The sequence below is a fragment of the Cololabis saira genome, chromosome 10 (assembly GCF_033807715.1).
Source record: "Cololabis saira isolate AMF1-May2022 chromosome 10, fColSai1.1, whole genome shotgun sequence".
NCBI classification, from domain to species: domain Eukaryota; kingdom Metazoa; phylum Chordata; class Actinopteri; order Beloniformes; family Belonidae; genus Cololabis; species Cololabis saira.
The window spans coordinates 34,780,367-34,798,086 of record NC_084596.1 but is presented as its reverse complement, the minus strand read 5'-3'; the positions used below and the strand labels follow the sequence as shown (position 1 = coordinate 34,798,086).

Here is a 17,720-nt window from a genome sequence, read left to right as displayed (position 1 = left end):
GTCTGTGTATATTTGTGTGCACTTTGGGTATCAGGTTGATTTATCTGCTGCTCTGTGAAGCGAACTAGTCTCAGGGTTTCTCTGCAGTCAAAACGCCATCATCAGTGTTCTTTGGGAGGTTTTTTTTCTTTTTAAATGTTTTTTTTTTTCCTTCTTTATTTTCCTTTTTACCCTCTGTGTACTGACTCTTATTGCATAAGCAGCTGGAGACTGAATTTCCCAGAGGGAGTCATCCCAAAGGGTTCAATAAAGTTGAGTCTAATAAGTCTTTAATCAACTTAGAACAGCTGATTAAAGAGAAAACATGAACACAGATTTAAACTCAAACACAGCTTTCTTTCTTTCTTTCTTTCTTTCACTTTAAATGCTGGACTGACATCAGCACTTCGGATCAGAACTGAACATTTTTACTCTTTTTAATGAGAACCAGATATCAGAAATGCATTAGTACCTGAATGTGTCTGTTGGATCTGAACATAACACGGACCACATGTGTTGGTTCTTTTACTTTATTGTTTTTGGGTTCTTTTATTTCACTTGTTTTGCAAATAAACTTCTGGGATGAATTTGTTACAGGAATTTGTGTACATGTGTAACAATGTCACATGACCTGACATCATTGGACGACGTGAGACGTCGTGAGATTAATGGATGTGAAAGTGGAGCTCAGGTGTTCTCTGTCATGGTCTCACCATCTCTCCACAACAGGTTCAGAGTCTGATTTCATTCAGAAACCGGTCCAAAAACATGTCCCACGCAAACTCCTCTGAAGACCGACCCTGTCATCCTTTTTGGATTTCCAAAACATCAGAGAATTCTTCCTTGGTCTCACCGGCCTTACCTGAAGACCGTTCCTGTGAAGCCCCGGCAGTGTCCACTGGAAACTAGATCAGTAGAATCTGGTGTAGTCTGGCAGGGATTCTACTGGGACTCTGGAGGTCCCGGTGGTGTCCCTGCGGAGTCCCGCTAGGTCCAGCTGAAGACTAGATGAACAGATGGTCTAGTCTGGATGGCACTCCACAGACACTTAACAGGGACTCTGACTAGGTTCACACTGCAGGCCTTAATGCTCAATTCCGATTTTTTCCCATATCCGATTTTTTTGTGTGGCTGTTCACATTATCTTTTAAAATGTGTCCTATATCAGAATCAAGTGTGAACGCATCGCGGCCCTGAACTGACCCGCATGCGCAGAGGAACAATAACAAAGACGTCACACGCAGCACGCCGTCATACAGCGGTAAACATGGAGGCAACAGAAGTGAGCGTACATGGGTATATTTTGAAGTTGTTGTGTGGTGGAAGCCGACGAAACTGTGAGCAAGTGTTAATGAAGAGGAGAAGGAGGAGAAAGAAAGCCGCATTTTTAATAATCCGAGTGACTTCCGAGTGACTCCCGCCCCCGCCAGCGCAGTATTAGGACAACGGTCGCTCTCAAGTGACGTCAAAGTCGCATTAATTCCACCTGCCTGTTCACACTGAGGTCGCATTGCAAAACATCAGACCTGTATCCGATTTAGAACCACATATGGAAGCGACCTGAATCTGATTTGAAAAGATCAGATTCCATGTTACTTGTGCTGTTCACACTGTCATAAATAAATCAGATCTGAGTCACATATGAGCAAAAAATGGGATTTGGGTCACTTGGGAACTGCAGTGTGAACATAGTCGAAGTGACTCTACCGAGGCTTCACAGGGTTTCCTCTGGGTCTTGACTGGGATTCCTTTGTGAGTCCTGTGGCGTTTCTTTCATGTCCTGAGGAACCACCATTCTCTGTTTCTGCTGAATCAGGTACCAGCACCACCAGAAGGACCTGGACCACAGAGCCTCTTGAAAGACCTGGACCTGGACTGCAGAAACTCAGGCCGCAGCACCTCCTGGTAAACACAGCTGCAGCGTTTCTGGATGAGCTCAGTGACCCTGGGACTGGATCAGACCGCTCGTGGGACCTGGACTTTGGCATGACCTCAGTGACTCAGAGTTGACCTGTTGTGGATCTTGGACGTCCCCTCATCCGACTCCAGGATGACCCAGGGGAGTATCTGAGCTGGGGTACGTTATCTGAGCAGTTGGGACCTGCACTCGAGACCAGATATGGTTCAGTCTCTGAAACAGTTTCCAGCCACGTTCAGGATCCAGAATAAACAAAAATGAGAAGAAACTAAAATCTGTGCTCGTTTCCATGAGCTGGGAATGGATGTGGATGAGGACAATCTGGTCTAGTCTGGCTGGAAGGCGGTGTTGACGGAGCTGGTGTCCAGGCGCGGTTGGGGCAGGTGTGGACAGCTTTTCCTCCTTGACTTGGTCAGGACTCGGTGGAGGAGGCTGCGGGAACGCTGCGGCGTCATCGAGGCCGCAGACCCGGCTGGCGCCGGAGGTTCGGCTGCTTCCAGCTTCCGCTGCACGCTGTCCTTCCTCAGAAGTTTAGGAGTGTTGCGACCACTGGAAAGACACAGAAAACTGGGTCAAAACTCCATAGAACCATGGTTCTGGTCCAAAATGCATCCAGTCAGTTTTTGGGCAGCAAAAAACAAAGTCTTGTACAGACGCCGGAAGCAACAGTGACAACTAAAATAGCCGTTTAGGCCGTAGACAGTTTAATTTCAGAGTTATGTCCCAATCAGACTTGTGAGCGTGGCCCAAAGTTACCCTGGCCTATGATATATTGATCTACACCTAAGAAAACGTACTACTGACCCCCTGTGGGCTGAAATGTGATAGCGATGTGATGAATTTTCTGATGAGATCCATGCTTGTGGAAGCAGAAAGTGGTTTGTAAAAGTATCTAGAAGCTTCAGGCATGGCTGCTCTTTAAAAACGTTTTTCTGCATAATGAAAAGCGTGTTTCTGAATGACCGCTGGATGGCCTGAAAACTGAATATATGACAATTTAAGACACTTGAAATTTTGCAAGTCATGAGAACAATAATACAACTTTAAAAACGTCATGTCTGTTTGTTGTTGTTGTTGAAGATCAGGTCACATTAGATGGAAAAGTAATACAAACCCAATTCCAAAAAAGTTGGGACACTGTACAAATTGTGAATAAAAATAGAATGCAATTATGTGGAAGTTTCAAATTTCAATATTGTATTCAGAATACAACATAGATGACGTATCAAATGTTCAAACTGAGGAAATGTATAATTTTAAGGTTAAAATATGTTGTTTTTCAATTTCATGGCATCAACACATCTCAAAAAAGTTGGGACAGGTAGCAATAAGAGGCCGGGAAAGTTAAATGTACATATAGGGAACAGCTGGAGGACCAATTTGCAACTCATTAGGTCAATTGGCAACATGATTGGGTATAAAAAAAGCCTCTCAGAGTGGCAGTGTCTCCCAGAAGTCAAGATGGGCAGAGGATCACCAATTCCCCAAATGCTACGGCAAAAAATAGTGGAGCAATATCAGAAAGGAGTTTCTCAAAGAAAAATTGCAAAGAGTTTGAAGTTACCATCATCTACAGTGCATAATATTATCCAAAGATTCAGAGAATCTGGAACAATCTCTGTGCGTAAGGGTCAAGGCCGCAAAACAATATTGGATGCCCGTGATCTTCGGGGCCTTAAACGGCACTGCATCACATACAGGTATGCTACTGTAGTGGAAATCACAAAATGGGCGCAGGAATACTTCCAGAAAGCATTGTCGGTGAACACAATCCACCGTGCCATTCGCCGTTGCCGACTAAAGCTCTATAGGTCAAAAAAGAAGCCATTTCTAAACAAGATCCAGAAGCGCAGGCGTTTTCTCTGGGCCAAGGCTAATTTAAAATGGACTGTGGCAAAGTGGAAAACTGTTCTGTGGTCAGACGAATCAAGATTTGAAGTTCTTTTTGGAAAACTGGGACGCCATGTCATCCGGACTAAAGAGGACAAGAACAACCCAAGTTGTTATCAGTGCTCAGTTCAGAAGCATCTCTGATGGTATGGGGTTGCATGAGTGCGTGTGGCATGGGCAGCTTACACATCTGGAAAGACACCATCAATGCTGAAAGGTATATCCAAGTTCTAGAACAACATATGCTCCCATCCAGACGTCGTCTCTTTCAGGGAAGACCTTGCATTTTCCAACAGGACAATGCCAGACCCCATACTGCATCAATTACAACATCATGGCTGCGTAGAAGAAGGATCCGGGTACTGAAATGGCCAGCCTGCAGTCCAGATCTTTCACCCATAGAAAACATTTGGCGCATCATAAAGAGGAAGATGCAACAAAGGCGACCTAAGACAGTTGAGCAACTAGAAGCCTGTATTAGACAAGAATGGGACAACATTCCTGTTTCTAAACTTGAGCAACTTGTCTCCTCAGTCCCCAGGCGTTTGCAGACTGTTATAAAAAGAAGAGGGGATGCCACACAGTGGTGAACATGGGCTTGTCCCAACTTTTTTGAGATGTGTGGATGCCATGAAATTAAAAAACAACATATTTTTCCCTTAAAATTATACATTTCCTCAGTTTGAACATTTGATATGTTATCTATGTTGTATTCTGAATAAAATATTGAAATTTGAAACTTCCACATAATTGCATTCTATTTTTATTCACAATTTGTACAGTGTCCCAACTTTTTTGGAATTGGGTTTGTACATAAAACCAGCAAATGCGGGTTAAAAGAATTTTTCTTGAATTAACTTCTGTGTGCTCCACTTTTCCTTTGAAGTTGACCCAAGTGGACTTTGCTTCAGTCCATAAAACCCATAAATACATTTAAATCCAATGCTGTGAAAAAGGAAAACTCTCAGGAGGCTGAAGGAGACTGAAGTCAGTTCAAACCAGGGATAAAAATAACAGCCTCAAGGCCTGATAAAGGTACTGGCAGCAGAAAAAGTCAGAAATGAGTTCTGGTAGTTACCTTGTGCAGCCACAGGGGGCGCTACCTTTCTGTACAATGATCGGCACCGACCCCCTCCTCAGCAGTGTGGGCGTGACTCTGGATGCTCGGCCCTGCCACAGAGAGTGTTACATCAGCTGAGTTAAAGTCAATCAGTGCGGTTACATGCACATCTAAATCCAGCTATTGGCACAAATCTAGCTAAGGATTAAACTGGGGGTTCAGAGAAATCCAAGTATACATGTGCAAGAAGACAATCGGTTATTGAGTGAGATGCGTTCGACTCCGCGAGGCTAGGTGGCGCCACATGCACTCTTGCGTTGGCGTTCTTCAGGTACAATAGAGGGTATGGATTTACGTCACTTTCCCACTGGACTACGCCCCCTGAGCGGCAAAACATCAGCAAAAATGGCTGCAAGTAGTAGGGGAAACTGTGGAGAAGATGGGATAACAGCCGATTATGGGCTTAAATTAACCCCAAGAACCCCAAGAACCAGTGGTCCATGGACATTAATATTTGGCCATGAATTGAGTTTCCTGATATTTATATGTACTTAATTTCTACGCCGGGGAAATACACGAAGCAACGCTTGAAGGCATATAAAAGTCTTGACGCTTGGTCCTACTTCAAGGCGGGATTTGTTGGCGAAATTAAAGTGATGAAGACAACAAACTTTATGATTTGACCGTTTAACGTTAGCTACCCAAAAATCCAACATTACCTGATACAAAATGGGAACCGCAAATCCACGTTTCGGTGCCTGGAATCCAGTTGTTTCTGCGAATTGCAGCGATCCATTTGTCTCTCTTAAACTTATTTTTTGGCAGTCTGTAAAACGATAACTCGCATTTCTAGCTAAATCTATGAGTACAGTCGATCGCACAACAGCTCTTTCACATTTTAGATGTTTTCCAGTTGCTCAAACTGAAAGTTTATGCTGCCACTCAGTCTTTCTGTCACTCACTCTTCACTCTGCTGTGAAGTTACATCTGTGAAGTCATGTGCATTCCCTTTATTAGTAAACAAGCGCGAAGGAGGACAACATGTGAAAAAATGGATGCTAATGATGCAGCAGCTCTGTAAATCTTGTACATAGCTACTAAATTGATCATGTTGCAGGTAAGATGCAGCAAAGTCTCCCTCGTCTTCTTCTTCTGTTACCGTGTTGTTGTGAGGCCGTGGCCGTTATTATTCCCGCTCCCGCGATGTCGTCACTTCCAGAAGGGGGAGTCCCGGGACAGTCACTAGCTTGACTAAGCGTGGGTTGGTATACATGCTGGAATAACTCGGATTAGGACGCATTATCTGGCTCTAACAGCTAGGAATGGGCGATATTTTACCGTTCACGATATACCGTCAAAAAAAATCCCCACGGTAAGAATTTGTCATCTTGAAATCATCAAAAACGATAAATTCCCATTGATGACAGAGGAAGGAAGGAAGGAAGGAAGGAAGGAAGGAAGGAAGGAAGGAAGGAAGGAAGGAAGGAAGGAAGGAAGGAAGGAAGGAAGGAAGGAAGGAAGGAAGGAAAGATAGGAGTCTGAAATAAAGAAAGAAAGAAAGAAAGAAAGAAAGAAAGAAAGAAAGAAAGAAAGAAAGAAAGAAAGAAAGAAAGAAAGAAAGAAAGAAAGAAAGAAAGAAAGAAAGAAAGAAAGAAAGAAAGAGAACGAACGAACGAACGAAAGATAAATTCCCGTTGATGAGGTTTTTGTGTAACAAACATGGCGGATCTGAGTCATTACAGTTTTTCAGTACAGGTGGACTAATTTAATTGGTTTTAATTAATTCAATTTAATTGGTGTGGTTTAGTAGGATTTATATTCTTTTAGAACAGTGATTTGGGGGCTCCAAAGACTGAATGTGGTGATAGATTTATAGTTACAAAGGTGGAGTTGAATTGGTATTTTTTTTATCGTCATTTTTATCGTTATCGGGATAGATGCCAGAAATGATCGTGATCATTTTTTTAGTCCATACCGCCCATCCCTACTAACAGCTCGATCTCAAGAGCGTCAGTTCGGTTCGACTACCCGGCTAAGGTGTAAACACGGCTTTTAAAACTTCAACATCGGTCGGATTAAGGCAACAATTCGATTTTTCTGTTAGTGCATGTAAACATACTGACACATTTAGATATCAGAGTTAAATCCCAATAATTAATTAATAATTAATAATTAAGAGCCACTTCTGTGATTAACCCCTCAGTGGTCCGTTTGCAGGTGCGCTGTCTGGGTTCAACTGGTTCAGGTAAATGTCCTTACCTGCAGCGGCTCCACGCAGGCTGCAGGGAAGTAACCCTCGTCTCCGCTGGATGATCGCCCAAACCACCAGGCCTCTTCTTCTTTAAACAGAACCTGAATCAGGTCCCCCTTGTCCAGGTCCAGCTCCTTGGGCCAGCGTGCCCGGTACTGGATCCTCACCACCGCCACCTGCTGGTCACAGTCCAAAGCTACTAATCCCTTCAAACCATGTTCATCTAAAACAGCCTGAGTGGACGCACTTTCTGATGTCTAGCAGTTTTAACTCCAGAAAACGCTCTCAGAGGAAGTGTTTTTGTGTCTTTAGAATTAAAATGTTGATATTTCTCAAATACTGACATGACATATCGCACTATTGGACTAAAATGATTCATCAGCTTTAAGATCCACGTTCAGCAGCAGTAATGTGTGATAAAGGCTTCCCTTCATGATTTTATCAGTATCATATGCCTGTCGGAGAATATTGGTCCCTTCTTCTTTACAATGTTGCTTCAGAACCACTGTGCTTGACAGAAGACAGAATGTCTTCAAAGACTGTACTTGACTGTATAAGGTCTGACTCACACACACACAATCACACGGGATGCGTTCGATAAATAAATCCTCCTAATATAACAGCAATCACAATAGAAAGCACATACAGTACTTCCACTTTAACTCCCACCTCTTCCCAGCTTCTACCTGCTATTTTGTGAGGAGGAATTACGTGGTTATATTAATCATCCCCAACATCTCTGCGTACTGCTAAATTGGGATTGATTAGATCAGAGCCTAAACTCCCAACCCAAGTGTTTTATCATTAAAAAGTATTGAAACTGAATAGATTTGGGGCTATTAATAGACCTGACTTCAAGAGCCACTATTCAAAATGACCAAGATCCTCCAGGATTGTAAATAACTCTTTTGACCAACAAGTCATTACTGTAAAACCAAAAACAACCGTTCACCTGTGTTACTGCTCCACCATATCTGAAGTAGGAACTGTAGCTCCGCCTACGTCACATGTTGATTTGATTTGATTGGCTGTACATCCGTCAGCTAAGCTCAATCAGTGCGGTTCATTGCACATCTAAATCAAGCTATTGGCAACAATCTACCAAAGGATTAAACTGGGGGTTCTGAGAAATCCAAGTATACATGCGCATTGCGCAAGAAGACAATCGATTATTGAGTGAGGTGCGTTCGACTCTGTGATGCTCGGTGGCGCCAAATGCACTTTAGCGTTGGCGTTCTTCCAGTTAGTTCTTTGTTGTTCATCTTTTTCTCCTACTGTGTTGATATTCTGAATTTCGTGGTGTCCTCACTTCCAGAAGGGGGAGTCCCGGGGCAGTCCCTAGCTCGGTTAAGCGTGGGTTGTGTATACATGCTAGAATAACTCAGATTAGGGCCGCATTATCAACAACTCAATCTCAAGAGCTTCATTTCTTTTCAACTACAGCCCGGCTAAGATCGACACATGGCTTTTAAAACTTCGATATCGGTCGGATTAAGGCCACAATTTGACTTTCTGTTCGTGCATGTAAAGGTAGTGAGTGAAAATGGAAGAAAGCCCCTGGTTAGACAGGTAACCAACAAGCTAACTCTGAATGAACCTCTAATAACCTCATCTCCCAACAAATGGCCAACAGTACAGAACACTATAGCTACATTTTTTTCATAGTAACCTCCAGGGACAAAGCCTAGGTCTGCTACATCATCACTTCGACATCCCCAACATCCAGCTGTGCAATGAGGCTCACTTAGGAAGGACGGTGTAGTGGAAGTATACAACCAACTTCCTTTTGGTCTCATCTTGCATTTTACCCAGTACTTTTGATTTTTGACATCCCCTTGTACATGTAAAAAATAGATGGTGAGGAATTAAATGAAGATGCACGGGAAAAAAGTTACAGAGAAATATAAATTATTATGGCTGCACATTTTACTTTTCATGGAGCATGACTCCCATCGTGTGACATGGACGTTTAAAAGAGACGTAAAGAAAAACAGAAGAGCTTCTCTCTCCTGGCACTGTCCTGCAGAGTGTGTGTGTGAGTGAGTGTGTGAGATAATCAGTGTATCAGCTGTAATCTGCTCAGCTCAGCAGGCTGTAAATACTCAACAGTTCAGAGGTGACGCTGATGTAACACCGATTAACTCACACTCATCCTCCTGTCTTTGTGAGAACATTCACACCTGGTCCTAGTGTGGACCCTGACACAGCTGGTCTGCACCGCCACACCAGGACACGCACAGTATCTGAGTGAGCTCTACAACGGACACTGATCCACAAAGAAGAATAACCAACAGTTTAAAATAATTAAATGTTGACGTGCAGACTTCTCCCATAACGGACACATCTGGGCCTAATCTGCTTCATTTTTAGCCCTTATGGTTCAATCACAGCACTCAGAAATGTTTTACGGGCCAGGCGTGTCCCAGTGTTTGTTAACTCGGCTAAACTTGGGTTTTAGCATGTGTTTATGAGCCAGATGGGGCCCAGATTTCATATGACAGCATGGACCCCGGACTCAGCAAACGTTGAGGGCCAGAGACCCAAACAAAGACAGGAACTGGTCCATGGTGGCCGAGTTCAGGCCAGAGATTCTTTGCTATATTGGTTTCAACAGAGACTGAACCGTCACAGAATCACAAGACTGCACAAAGTATTTCATTAACTTACTTCTCTGTGCAAGATTGTTTCTGGGGCCTCCTGAAGTAAAACTGTGACAGGAGTTCAATACCATCAAAGTGATCCATGCTGATGCATTAATGTCTTACACATTATGAAGAAATCAGGCTTAATTTGTGAATCTAAAATTGAAACTCAAGTTGAGCGGGTTAAATAAACCCTCACTTGACAAGATACTCTGACTGTTTCTTTTTCAACACAAAAAATTATTCTGGTTTCTCAGAACTGGACTTTGATTTCCAGGCAGAAGCGACAGATGGAGACGAAACTGCCTCCAGACACCATTGGAGACGTACAACCAATCAGAGAAGTGGAACATATAACGTAGGCTGAGCTACAGTTCCCACTTCAGATATGAACGCAGCTGAACGATTGTTTTTGGTTTTACAGTAATATTAATATCAAATCAAATATTATTTACAATTCTGGAGGATCTTGGTCATTTTGAGTGGTGGTTCTTGAATTGTATGAGTTTAACTGACAAGAGTTAGCATCATACTACATAAGGGCCAATTAGATAAAATCACAGAACCTGTACTTTAATAACCCGCCAGTTTATTAGACAAACTTCAGAAATATTTGATGTTGTAAACTCCCAAACTCTGAATTTGTGATTTAATAAACTCAAGAATGTTAAACAAACACTCCCTTTATGTTTTTGAAATCTTGATGATGTAATTAGCGTAAAACATTACTGAACACAATGAAGTGATCAAAGGCAGGTTTTACCTTTTCTGCTTCCACATGTCTCGTCCTCGTCCTGCGAGCTGACAGAGACAAAAACACAGGTTTCACAGTCAGAATCATTGATCTCCTTGTCATTACTCGTTTGTGTGTGTGGTTGCTGTTTTTGTTCACTTATACTGATGATAGTCCGCTTTGTGAGTAAAACTGATCAAAGGTTTTCAGGGCCACAGATTGTGAATTTACAGGTGAACTTTTCAACCATTGCTGTGGTGAAAACATTTTGCCTTTGCATAATCTGGTCTAACACGGTTTAGTTTTATTGGACATTTCATGAAGAAAATCATAATTTATCTGCAAAAGTTCCCACAGAAATTAACAGATGGAAAGCTCAAGAGGCTAACATCTATCAGAGTGAACACAGCCAGAAGCTAAAGGAGAAACTTCTTCTCCAGAGCTGCAGCAGCGCAGACTTCTACAGGAGAACCTTCAGACTGCTACAAGAGATCTCTCAGACCTCTACAGGAGAACCTTCCCGCCCACAGCTATAAAGCTCTACAATGACTCTTTGAAGAGACTTAAATCATGACTACCGCAACCCTCCTTTCGGGGGCTGATAAAGTATTTTGAAATGACTGTAATCCTATAAAGTCCCTATAAACCAGGTGATTTGTAGAAGCCTCCATAGATGAGAAAGCTGCTCATCTGCTTAGAGTTTCCAATATAACACGAGGACAGGATTTAAGTCCAAACTGTACTTTATGGGGCTTTTTTCTTTTTTAACACCAGTATGTCAACGGTTTTAGCTCAAAAACACTAAAGTTACATTGATGTTTGTGGGAGCTTCTCGTGGGTCCTCCTGGAGCAACATTTGGTGTAACGGTTTCTCATTAAAAAGCAACAATTGAGGACAATGTTTCAGTCCATTTTAGTATGGGAGAGATTAACTCCCATAATTACGTTCTCCTGAATCATACTTACAAGTAAGGACTTCCCAAAAGTGCAAGTACAGATTTGTGTTCTTGGGAAATGAGAAATGAACGAAGGCTTTCTGGTCCACAGACAGTATTGATATTAAAGGGTTAATTCTTCTGGACCAAAGTATATTCGTGTATATCAGCATGTTGGCTGTGAGATTACTATGATGGTGCAAAAGGAACTCCATCAAATGCTTATGGATGTGAGAAGACAACTGTTGGACTCCAACAAAAAGTCTCAAGATGCCAACAAAAAAAAGACGTGTTGTGAAACTATTATTGAAGTAAGTAAAGGAACTGAACGATTCTTCCTCAGGCTTAATGAGCATATTGCAGGTTAGAATTTTTTCAAAAATGATACCTGACCTTATGTGAAAATGACTATGTGAGAAGTTAATGTAGGATTTAATATGTTTTACAAGACATAAGGGCACTTATTCAGAGGAAAAAGTGGCTGATTTTAGCCAAGCTCGTACAAACGCTTTTTTTTTCGAACACCGCGTCATATGACGTCACACCAGGGAGACGTCTCCACAGCTGCCCCATCTGACTGCCCAGACCCCGTACACACGTAGCCGGGTATCTGCTAAACCGAAGATATTTTCCTACGTTTGGACCTGTCATCCACATGAAAACGCAAATAAACGAATGTTTAAAAAAACTCCGGGCAAGTGAAGATTTTTGAAAACTCCGTTTATGTACATGCGTGTAGACAGAGACAGAGAGCAGTTCTGCGTTTTCCAACGTCACATTATGCTCCAAAACAACAACAAATCTGCTCTGAGTCTGACGTCTAACGTGCGATCCAGAACTGCAGATGATCCACCATCTGTCCTCCAAGCTATTTATTAAATAAATGGTCTCGGCTCTTGACACCGTTACACCGACGCGGAGCCTACGCCGTAGGGTACGCAGCGACGCGCAGCAGGGCTGCAGCTGGGCTGCGTCGATTAACGCGGCAGCTCCGTGGCGGACACCGGGGGGACTCCAGCTCGTTGCCCGAGAATGAGGCGCCGCTCCCGGGGAGCTGCGCCGCAGAGGCGGCCCGGAGGCCGGATGACCAGATGATCTACAGGTTTGGAATGCTTATAAATGTGGTCGAAAACGCAGATCTTCGTTTATGTGTGGAAGGTTTTTTTTTTTTAACAACGATGTAATGTGGATACTCATTTTTTATAAACGAAGGGAGGGAAATGCGGGGAAATATTCGGTTTTAAAAATACCCGGCTATTTCGGATGCTTTTAATCAGGAAAAAGAGAAGATAATAAGCCTGTTTTCTGTTTAGAAAGTACAAACGTAGACAGATTACAAGTACTCACCCGTTTTTAAGGAGTTATTTTCGGAGTTTCTTTCAGGAGCACGGAGCAGGAGTGCTGCAGTGAATAAAGGCTGATTTATGGTTCCGCTTAAAATCGACGCCGTAGCCTACGGTGTAGGGTACGCGGCGCACGCAGCGCTCTGTGCGTCGCCGCGTACCCTACGCCGTAGAGTCTGCGTTGGTGTAACGCGGACCCATAAATCAGCCTTTTAAAAAGCGAGTTTCAGCTGTCAATCAAAAGAACGTGGGGGGACTAACGGGTTTCGTAATTATAAGGCTGTGGCCTGTCATATTGATGTGAATACACATTCACAACCTCTTCAGTGTCACAACTAACATTAAGATCCATTATTTTTCCTATTGTTGAATTCACCGCGCTCCCTGATGTCACGTCACTTCCGGTTCAACTTTTTCAGATGCGGAAGTAAAATACTCTCACAAAAACAACTCCGGAGGTCACTGTAGTATATATTTATGCGTATTTCAATGAAAATTCAGTTCCTACATTATTTTCCTACACATTGATTCACAGGGGTCTCCAACCTGCAATATGCTCTTTAACTCTCTGGATTTTTCTTTAAATGTAATAATTTAGTAGTTACAACCACTGACACCAGTTCAGCACTAGAAGTTAAAGCCATCGGTCTGATTCAACTTTTAAAAAAGTGGTTTCTGTTTTAAAGTTTCCGGTCTGATCCGCTCCAGCTTGCTTATATTATTGGGGAGGTGCACAGATGATCACTCACCTCTCTTCTGAAGCCCCTGGAAAAACCCAAGCAATCTATGCTCACATTGAATTTATTCATTTTAATACTCGGTTCGGGAGCCACTTGATTTCATCTCTGCTTTTTGCGGATGATGTGGTCTTGTTGGCTCCCTCGAGCCAGGACCTTCAGCATGCACTGGGGCGGTTTGCAGCCGAGTGTGAAGCAGCTGGGATGAGAATCAGCACCTCTAAGTCTGAGGCCATGGTTCTCGACCGGAAAAAGGTTGCTTGCACCCTCCAGGTCGGGGGAGAGTTCCTGCCTCAGGTGGAGGAGTTTAAGTATCTTGGGGTCTTGTTCACGAGTGAGGGGAGAACGGAGCGCGAGATCGACAGGCGGATCGGTGCAGCGTCTGCAGTTATGCGGTCATTGTATCGGTCCGTCGTGGTGAAGAAGGAGCTGAGCCGAAAGGCAAAGCTCTCGGTTTACCGGTCGATCTACGTTCCCACCCTCACCTATGGTCATGAACTCTGGGTCATGACCGAAAGAACGGGATCCCGGATACAAGCGGCCGAAATGAGTTTCCTCCGCAGGGTGGCGGGGCGCTCCCTTAGAGATAGGGTGAGGAGCTCTGTCACCCGGGAGGAGCTCGGAGTAGAGCCGCTGCTCCTCCACATTTGTCCTTCTCTTTCCTTCATTATATGTATATTCAATTATATGTATTTGTCAGTCTCATGTTGCATGTCCGCCTTTCCTTTGATAATTCACCTCACATTCCCTTGGATCACAATACATCTCTGCACACACTACACCCATCACTGTCTAGTCTGTTTCTCTGTCTTGTCCTTTCATGTTTCACATCAGTGGTTTTAGTCCTCTCTGGTAGAATCAGTGTCTCATCTCTTAATAAAGTATGTTTCACCAAAAGGAGGTCCCATACATTTTCCCACACGATGCACAAAAAACTAATAACTGCTCTGGGCTTAAAATGTATATACAGTATACTGGCAAGAAGGTTTCTGCCAATCAAGGCACTAAAAAGTATATATATATATGGATATAGTAGAAAAAACAATTGGTTATAAAAATAAACACCCTAAACATTCAAAAAGCTGAGAGTGGACCATATATTGCTCTCACTAAAGGTTTTATAAACATTACTACATACAACAAGTTTTGGGTTAAATGCTTTTGTATGTCAGTCAAGTTACAAAAATAGTTTGATGGACGTGAAAAGAAAAAAACTATACAACTATAAACAACTATATTCTCACATTAGAAAAAAAATCTTAATCCAGCATTCTGTTAAACAGCAATGAAATTACAATTAATTTTAGTTCTCTCTCTCTCTTCTTTAACTTCTTTACCACTTTAACTGCATTCTGGGATACTTTGCCATCACAACTCTAGAAAGTTTCCACTGGGCAGGTACAGTCGACATCCCGTTATTTGTATTTCACCTGATTAGATACAGACTTGAGAATTGGAACAGAACTTCAGATGCTGAAAGTTTACCCATGTTGACCAGAATGAATGTTAGTATCAGTTAGCGTCATGCACTAACTAACTTCATATAACTTGTGATAACTGATGTGGGCATGTTTCGGCTGGTTACTAGTTTGTTCCGTCCATTTGCAACATGCCGTTGTGCAGAATGAGGAAAAAGGGTTGTAGGGCCGAGTCACTGCCACAGCTTGGCCAGTCGGACCACTCCTCCCTGCTTCTGAGCCCAGCTCAGACCTGCCTCAGTAAATCTATTTGGTCAGGGCTTGTTTTCATACCAAAGCATTCATCATGCTTCAGCCCGCATCATCACCAAAACCTCTGCCATCTCCCACATCACCCCCGTTCTTCACCAACTCCACTGGCTTCCCATCAAATACTGCATAGATTACAAAATCCTCATCAACACCTTCAACGCCATCCATAATCTTGCCCCCCCTTACCTGTCAGACCTCATCCATGTCAACACTCCCACCCGGTCACTCAGGTCTGCCTCCTCCACCAACCTCACTGTTCCCCCAGCCCGCCTGTCCACCATGGGGGGTAGAGCTTTCAGCCGCTCGGCCCCTCGCCTCTGGAACAGCCTCCCCCCCGACATCAGGAACATGGACACTCTTCCCACTTTTAAATCTCACCTCAAAACCTATTTATTTAGGCAGGCTTATGATTTATGATTTGGATTAGACTCTGCTGTCGATAATGTGTTAAATTTTTTTATACTTGTTTTTTACTGTTGTAATTTGTATTTTTATTGTTGTATTCTTGCTCTGTCAGGCGACCTTGAGTATCTTGAAAGGCGCCATACAAATAAAATGTATTATTATTATTATCATCTCCCTGTCCCAGCTCTGAGGTCCTCCGTCATCTTCTCACATCCAAAACTGACAGACCTGGGTCCCTCAACATCCATCTGTACTTGGATCCTGGACTTATTGTAGGGTTAGATTAGAACCTCACAACTATGTAAAGTTTGCAGTTGACACCACGGTGGTTGGACTCATCTCTGAGGGGGTGAGTCGGCTTTCAGGGATGAGGTGAAGCGGCAGGCCTGGTGGTGTGAGGAGAACAACCTGGTCCTCAGCACCACCAACACCAAGGAGCTCATCATCCACAAGAAGAATAAAGTCAATGTTGAACCAACCTACATCAGCGGAGTGCTGTGCAGAGTGGATCTCCACATTCTGGTTTTTGGGCATCTAGATTGAGGAAAAGCCCTGATACTCCGTCAATAATTTAAGATTCACAATTCTGTCCTGTTTCCTTCTGTTACAGTAGATTACTTGTTCAGGAAAGGTCAACTATCAAAGTCACACGGACTACCAACGACTTCAATAGAAGGCAATGACCCGACTGTGATTCCTGCAAAATAAAAAGTCATTTTTATCCACACTTTACACAGACAAAGTTAAAATGACTTTGGTTTGTCAGCAGGAATCTGGTCCACGCTATCACGGAAGTGGAAAGAGACATTTTTGAGTCTTCTTTGAGGATGTAGCTCCATTAGCTGCCTGTGCTAACGCTAAGGGCCACTTTGAGAAAGTTTCCACGCAGCATGGTGGTTCGGTGAGCCCCACTGGTGCCTCGCAGCTAGAAGGTTCCTGGGTGGATCCCTGGCAGAAGTCATTCCCGGTGGATTTTTCCTATTCTCCTGCTTACATGGTTTGTCCAGGTGTTCAAGCTTCCTCCCACCGTCCGGAAAAATGTCTGTCAGGGTCATTGGTGAATCTAAACTACCCATAAGAGTATGTGTGGTTGTATGTCTATATGTGGTCCATTGATAAACTGGTGACCTGTCCAGGTGAACTCTTGCCTCCCCCTGAGAGAAATGGGATGGACTCCAGCAGATCCATGAAGTCCAGAGGACAAAAACTGCTTTGATTCACATTGTATTGACCTCTAATAAAAGATTGCACTCATAGACCTGAGGTTGATTTAACTCTAAAATGTTCCTGTAAGTGTAACAGATCATCTTCAAGGGTGTGGATTCCCCATCACACTGGAGTTTCACTAAACACGGACTCCCCAAGAGCCCGAATCCTCCCTGCAGTAGCGTGTTTGAAATAGCATCATGGTTTTCTCTTTCACCTCCTCACTTGCTCTAAACTAATGTTTCTGGGATTGTGTTGCAGCGATTAAAAGTAAATGTATCTAAATTAACAAATGAAGCTGATGAGAATCTTCTCACCAGTTAGAGGGTCACTCACCTTGTGGGGAGAGGACGGTGGTGTACACCTCCAGATGTTCGTCTCTGTGTCTGTAGATCTGCTGCATGTTGTGTGTGTTCACCCACTCAGACGGAGGGTTTAAATACCTGCAGCGGTAATCCTCCCCTCCCCCAACACACGTGCACGCTGAGGTAGCTCAGCTATGATGTTTTCACACTGTAACCTGACCGTTGCCCTGAGCTCCGAGGCTGACGTCAGAGAAGAAGTCAGCCTCATCAGGGCCTTGGTCCTCACATGCACCACCACCGGGCCAGTTTAGGTCCCCATGACCCCCCTCCCCCTCCACCTCCACCTCCACCACACACACATCTGTGTGTGAGTATCAGCTCTGCAGAGACCGGATTATGTCAACAATCCTGATACTGATCAGTATCGGTGATCCCCTGAGTCGTCTCTTCGGATGCGCCTGTCTGCACACGCTCAGTGCTGAGGGTCGTTCGCCTGGTCTCATTGGTCAGGTTTCTGCCACAGGTGAGCTCAGGTGAGCTGTGCTCTGCATTTAGAGCCATGGCCCAGATCATGTTTATGCAACAG

The 17,720-nt window shown here is 43.6% G+C and overlaps 1 protein-coding gene across 3 annotated transcripts; it reads right to left on the bottom strand.

The window, feature by feature from the left end:
• Positions 1 to 477: 477 nt before the first annotated feature.
• Positions 478 to 17,306, bottom strand: si:dkey-97a13.12 (jouberin). 3 transcript variants are annotated; one of them, XM_061732737.1, is made up of 5 exons: positions 17,166 to 17,272; positions 10,504 to 10,541; positions 7,107 to 7,277; positions 4,866 to 4,957; positions 478 to 2,446 (listed from the first exon to the last, which is right to left on the bottom strand). In XM_061732737.1, the coding sequence occupies exons 1-5, from the start codon at positions 17,230 to 17,232 to the stop codon at positions 2,224 to 2,226; spliced, it is 591 nt and encodes a 196-aa protein (XP_061588721.1). In that variant the 5' UTR covers positions 17,233 to 17,272; the 3' UTR covers positions 478 to 2,223. The 3 variants fall into 3 exon arrangements, with proteins under 3 accessions (XP_061588721.1, XP_061588722.1, XP_061588723.1); XM_061732738.1 differs by having other exon boundaries at positions 7,107 to 7,274; positions 17,166 to 17,271; XM_061732739.1 differs by lacking the exon at positions 478 to 2,446 and adding an exon at positions 3,565 to 4,176 and having other exon boundaries at positions 17,166 to 17,306.
• Positions 17,307 to 17,720: the final 414 nt, after the last annotated feature.

Coding starts and splice junctions, on each gene's coding strand:
- si:dkey-97a13.12 (XM_061732737.1), bottom strand. CDS start 17,232: ATGCAGCAGATCTACAGACACAGAGACGAACATCTGGAGGTGTACACC. Junction 4,958..7,106: donor CCTGCGTGGAGCCGCTGCAG/GTAAGGACATTT, acceptor TCTCTGTGGCAG/GGCCGAGCATCCAGAGTCAC. Junction 2,447..4,865: donor GCCCCCTGTGGCTGCACAAG/GTAACTACCAGA, acceptor GTGTCTTTCCAG/TGGTCGCAACACTCCTAAAC.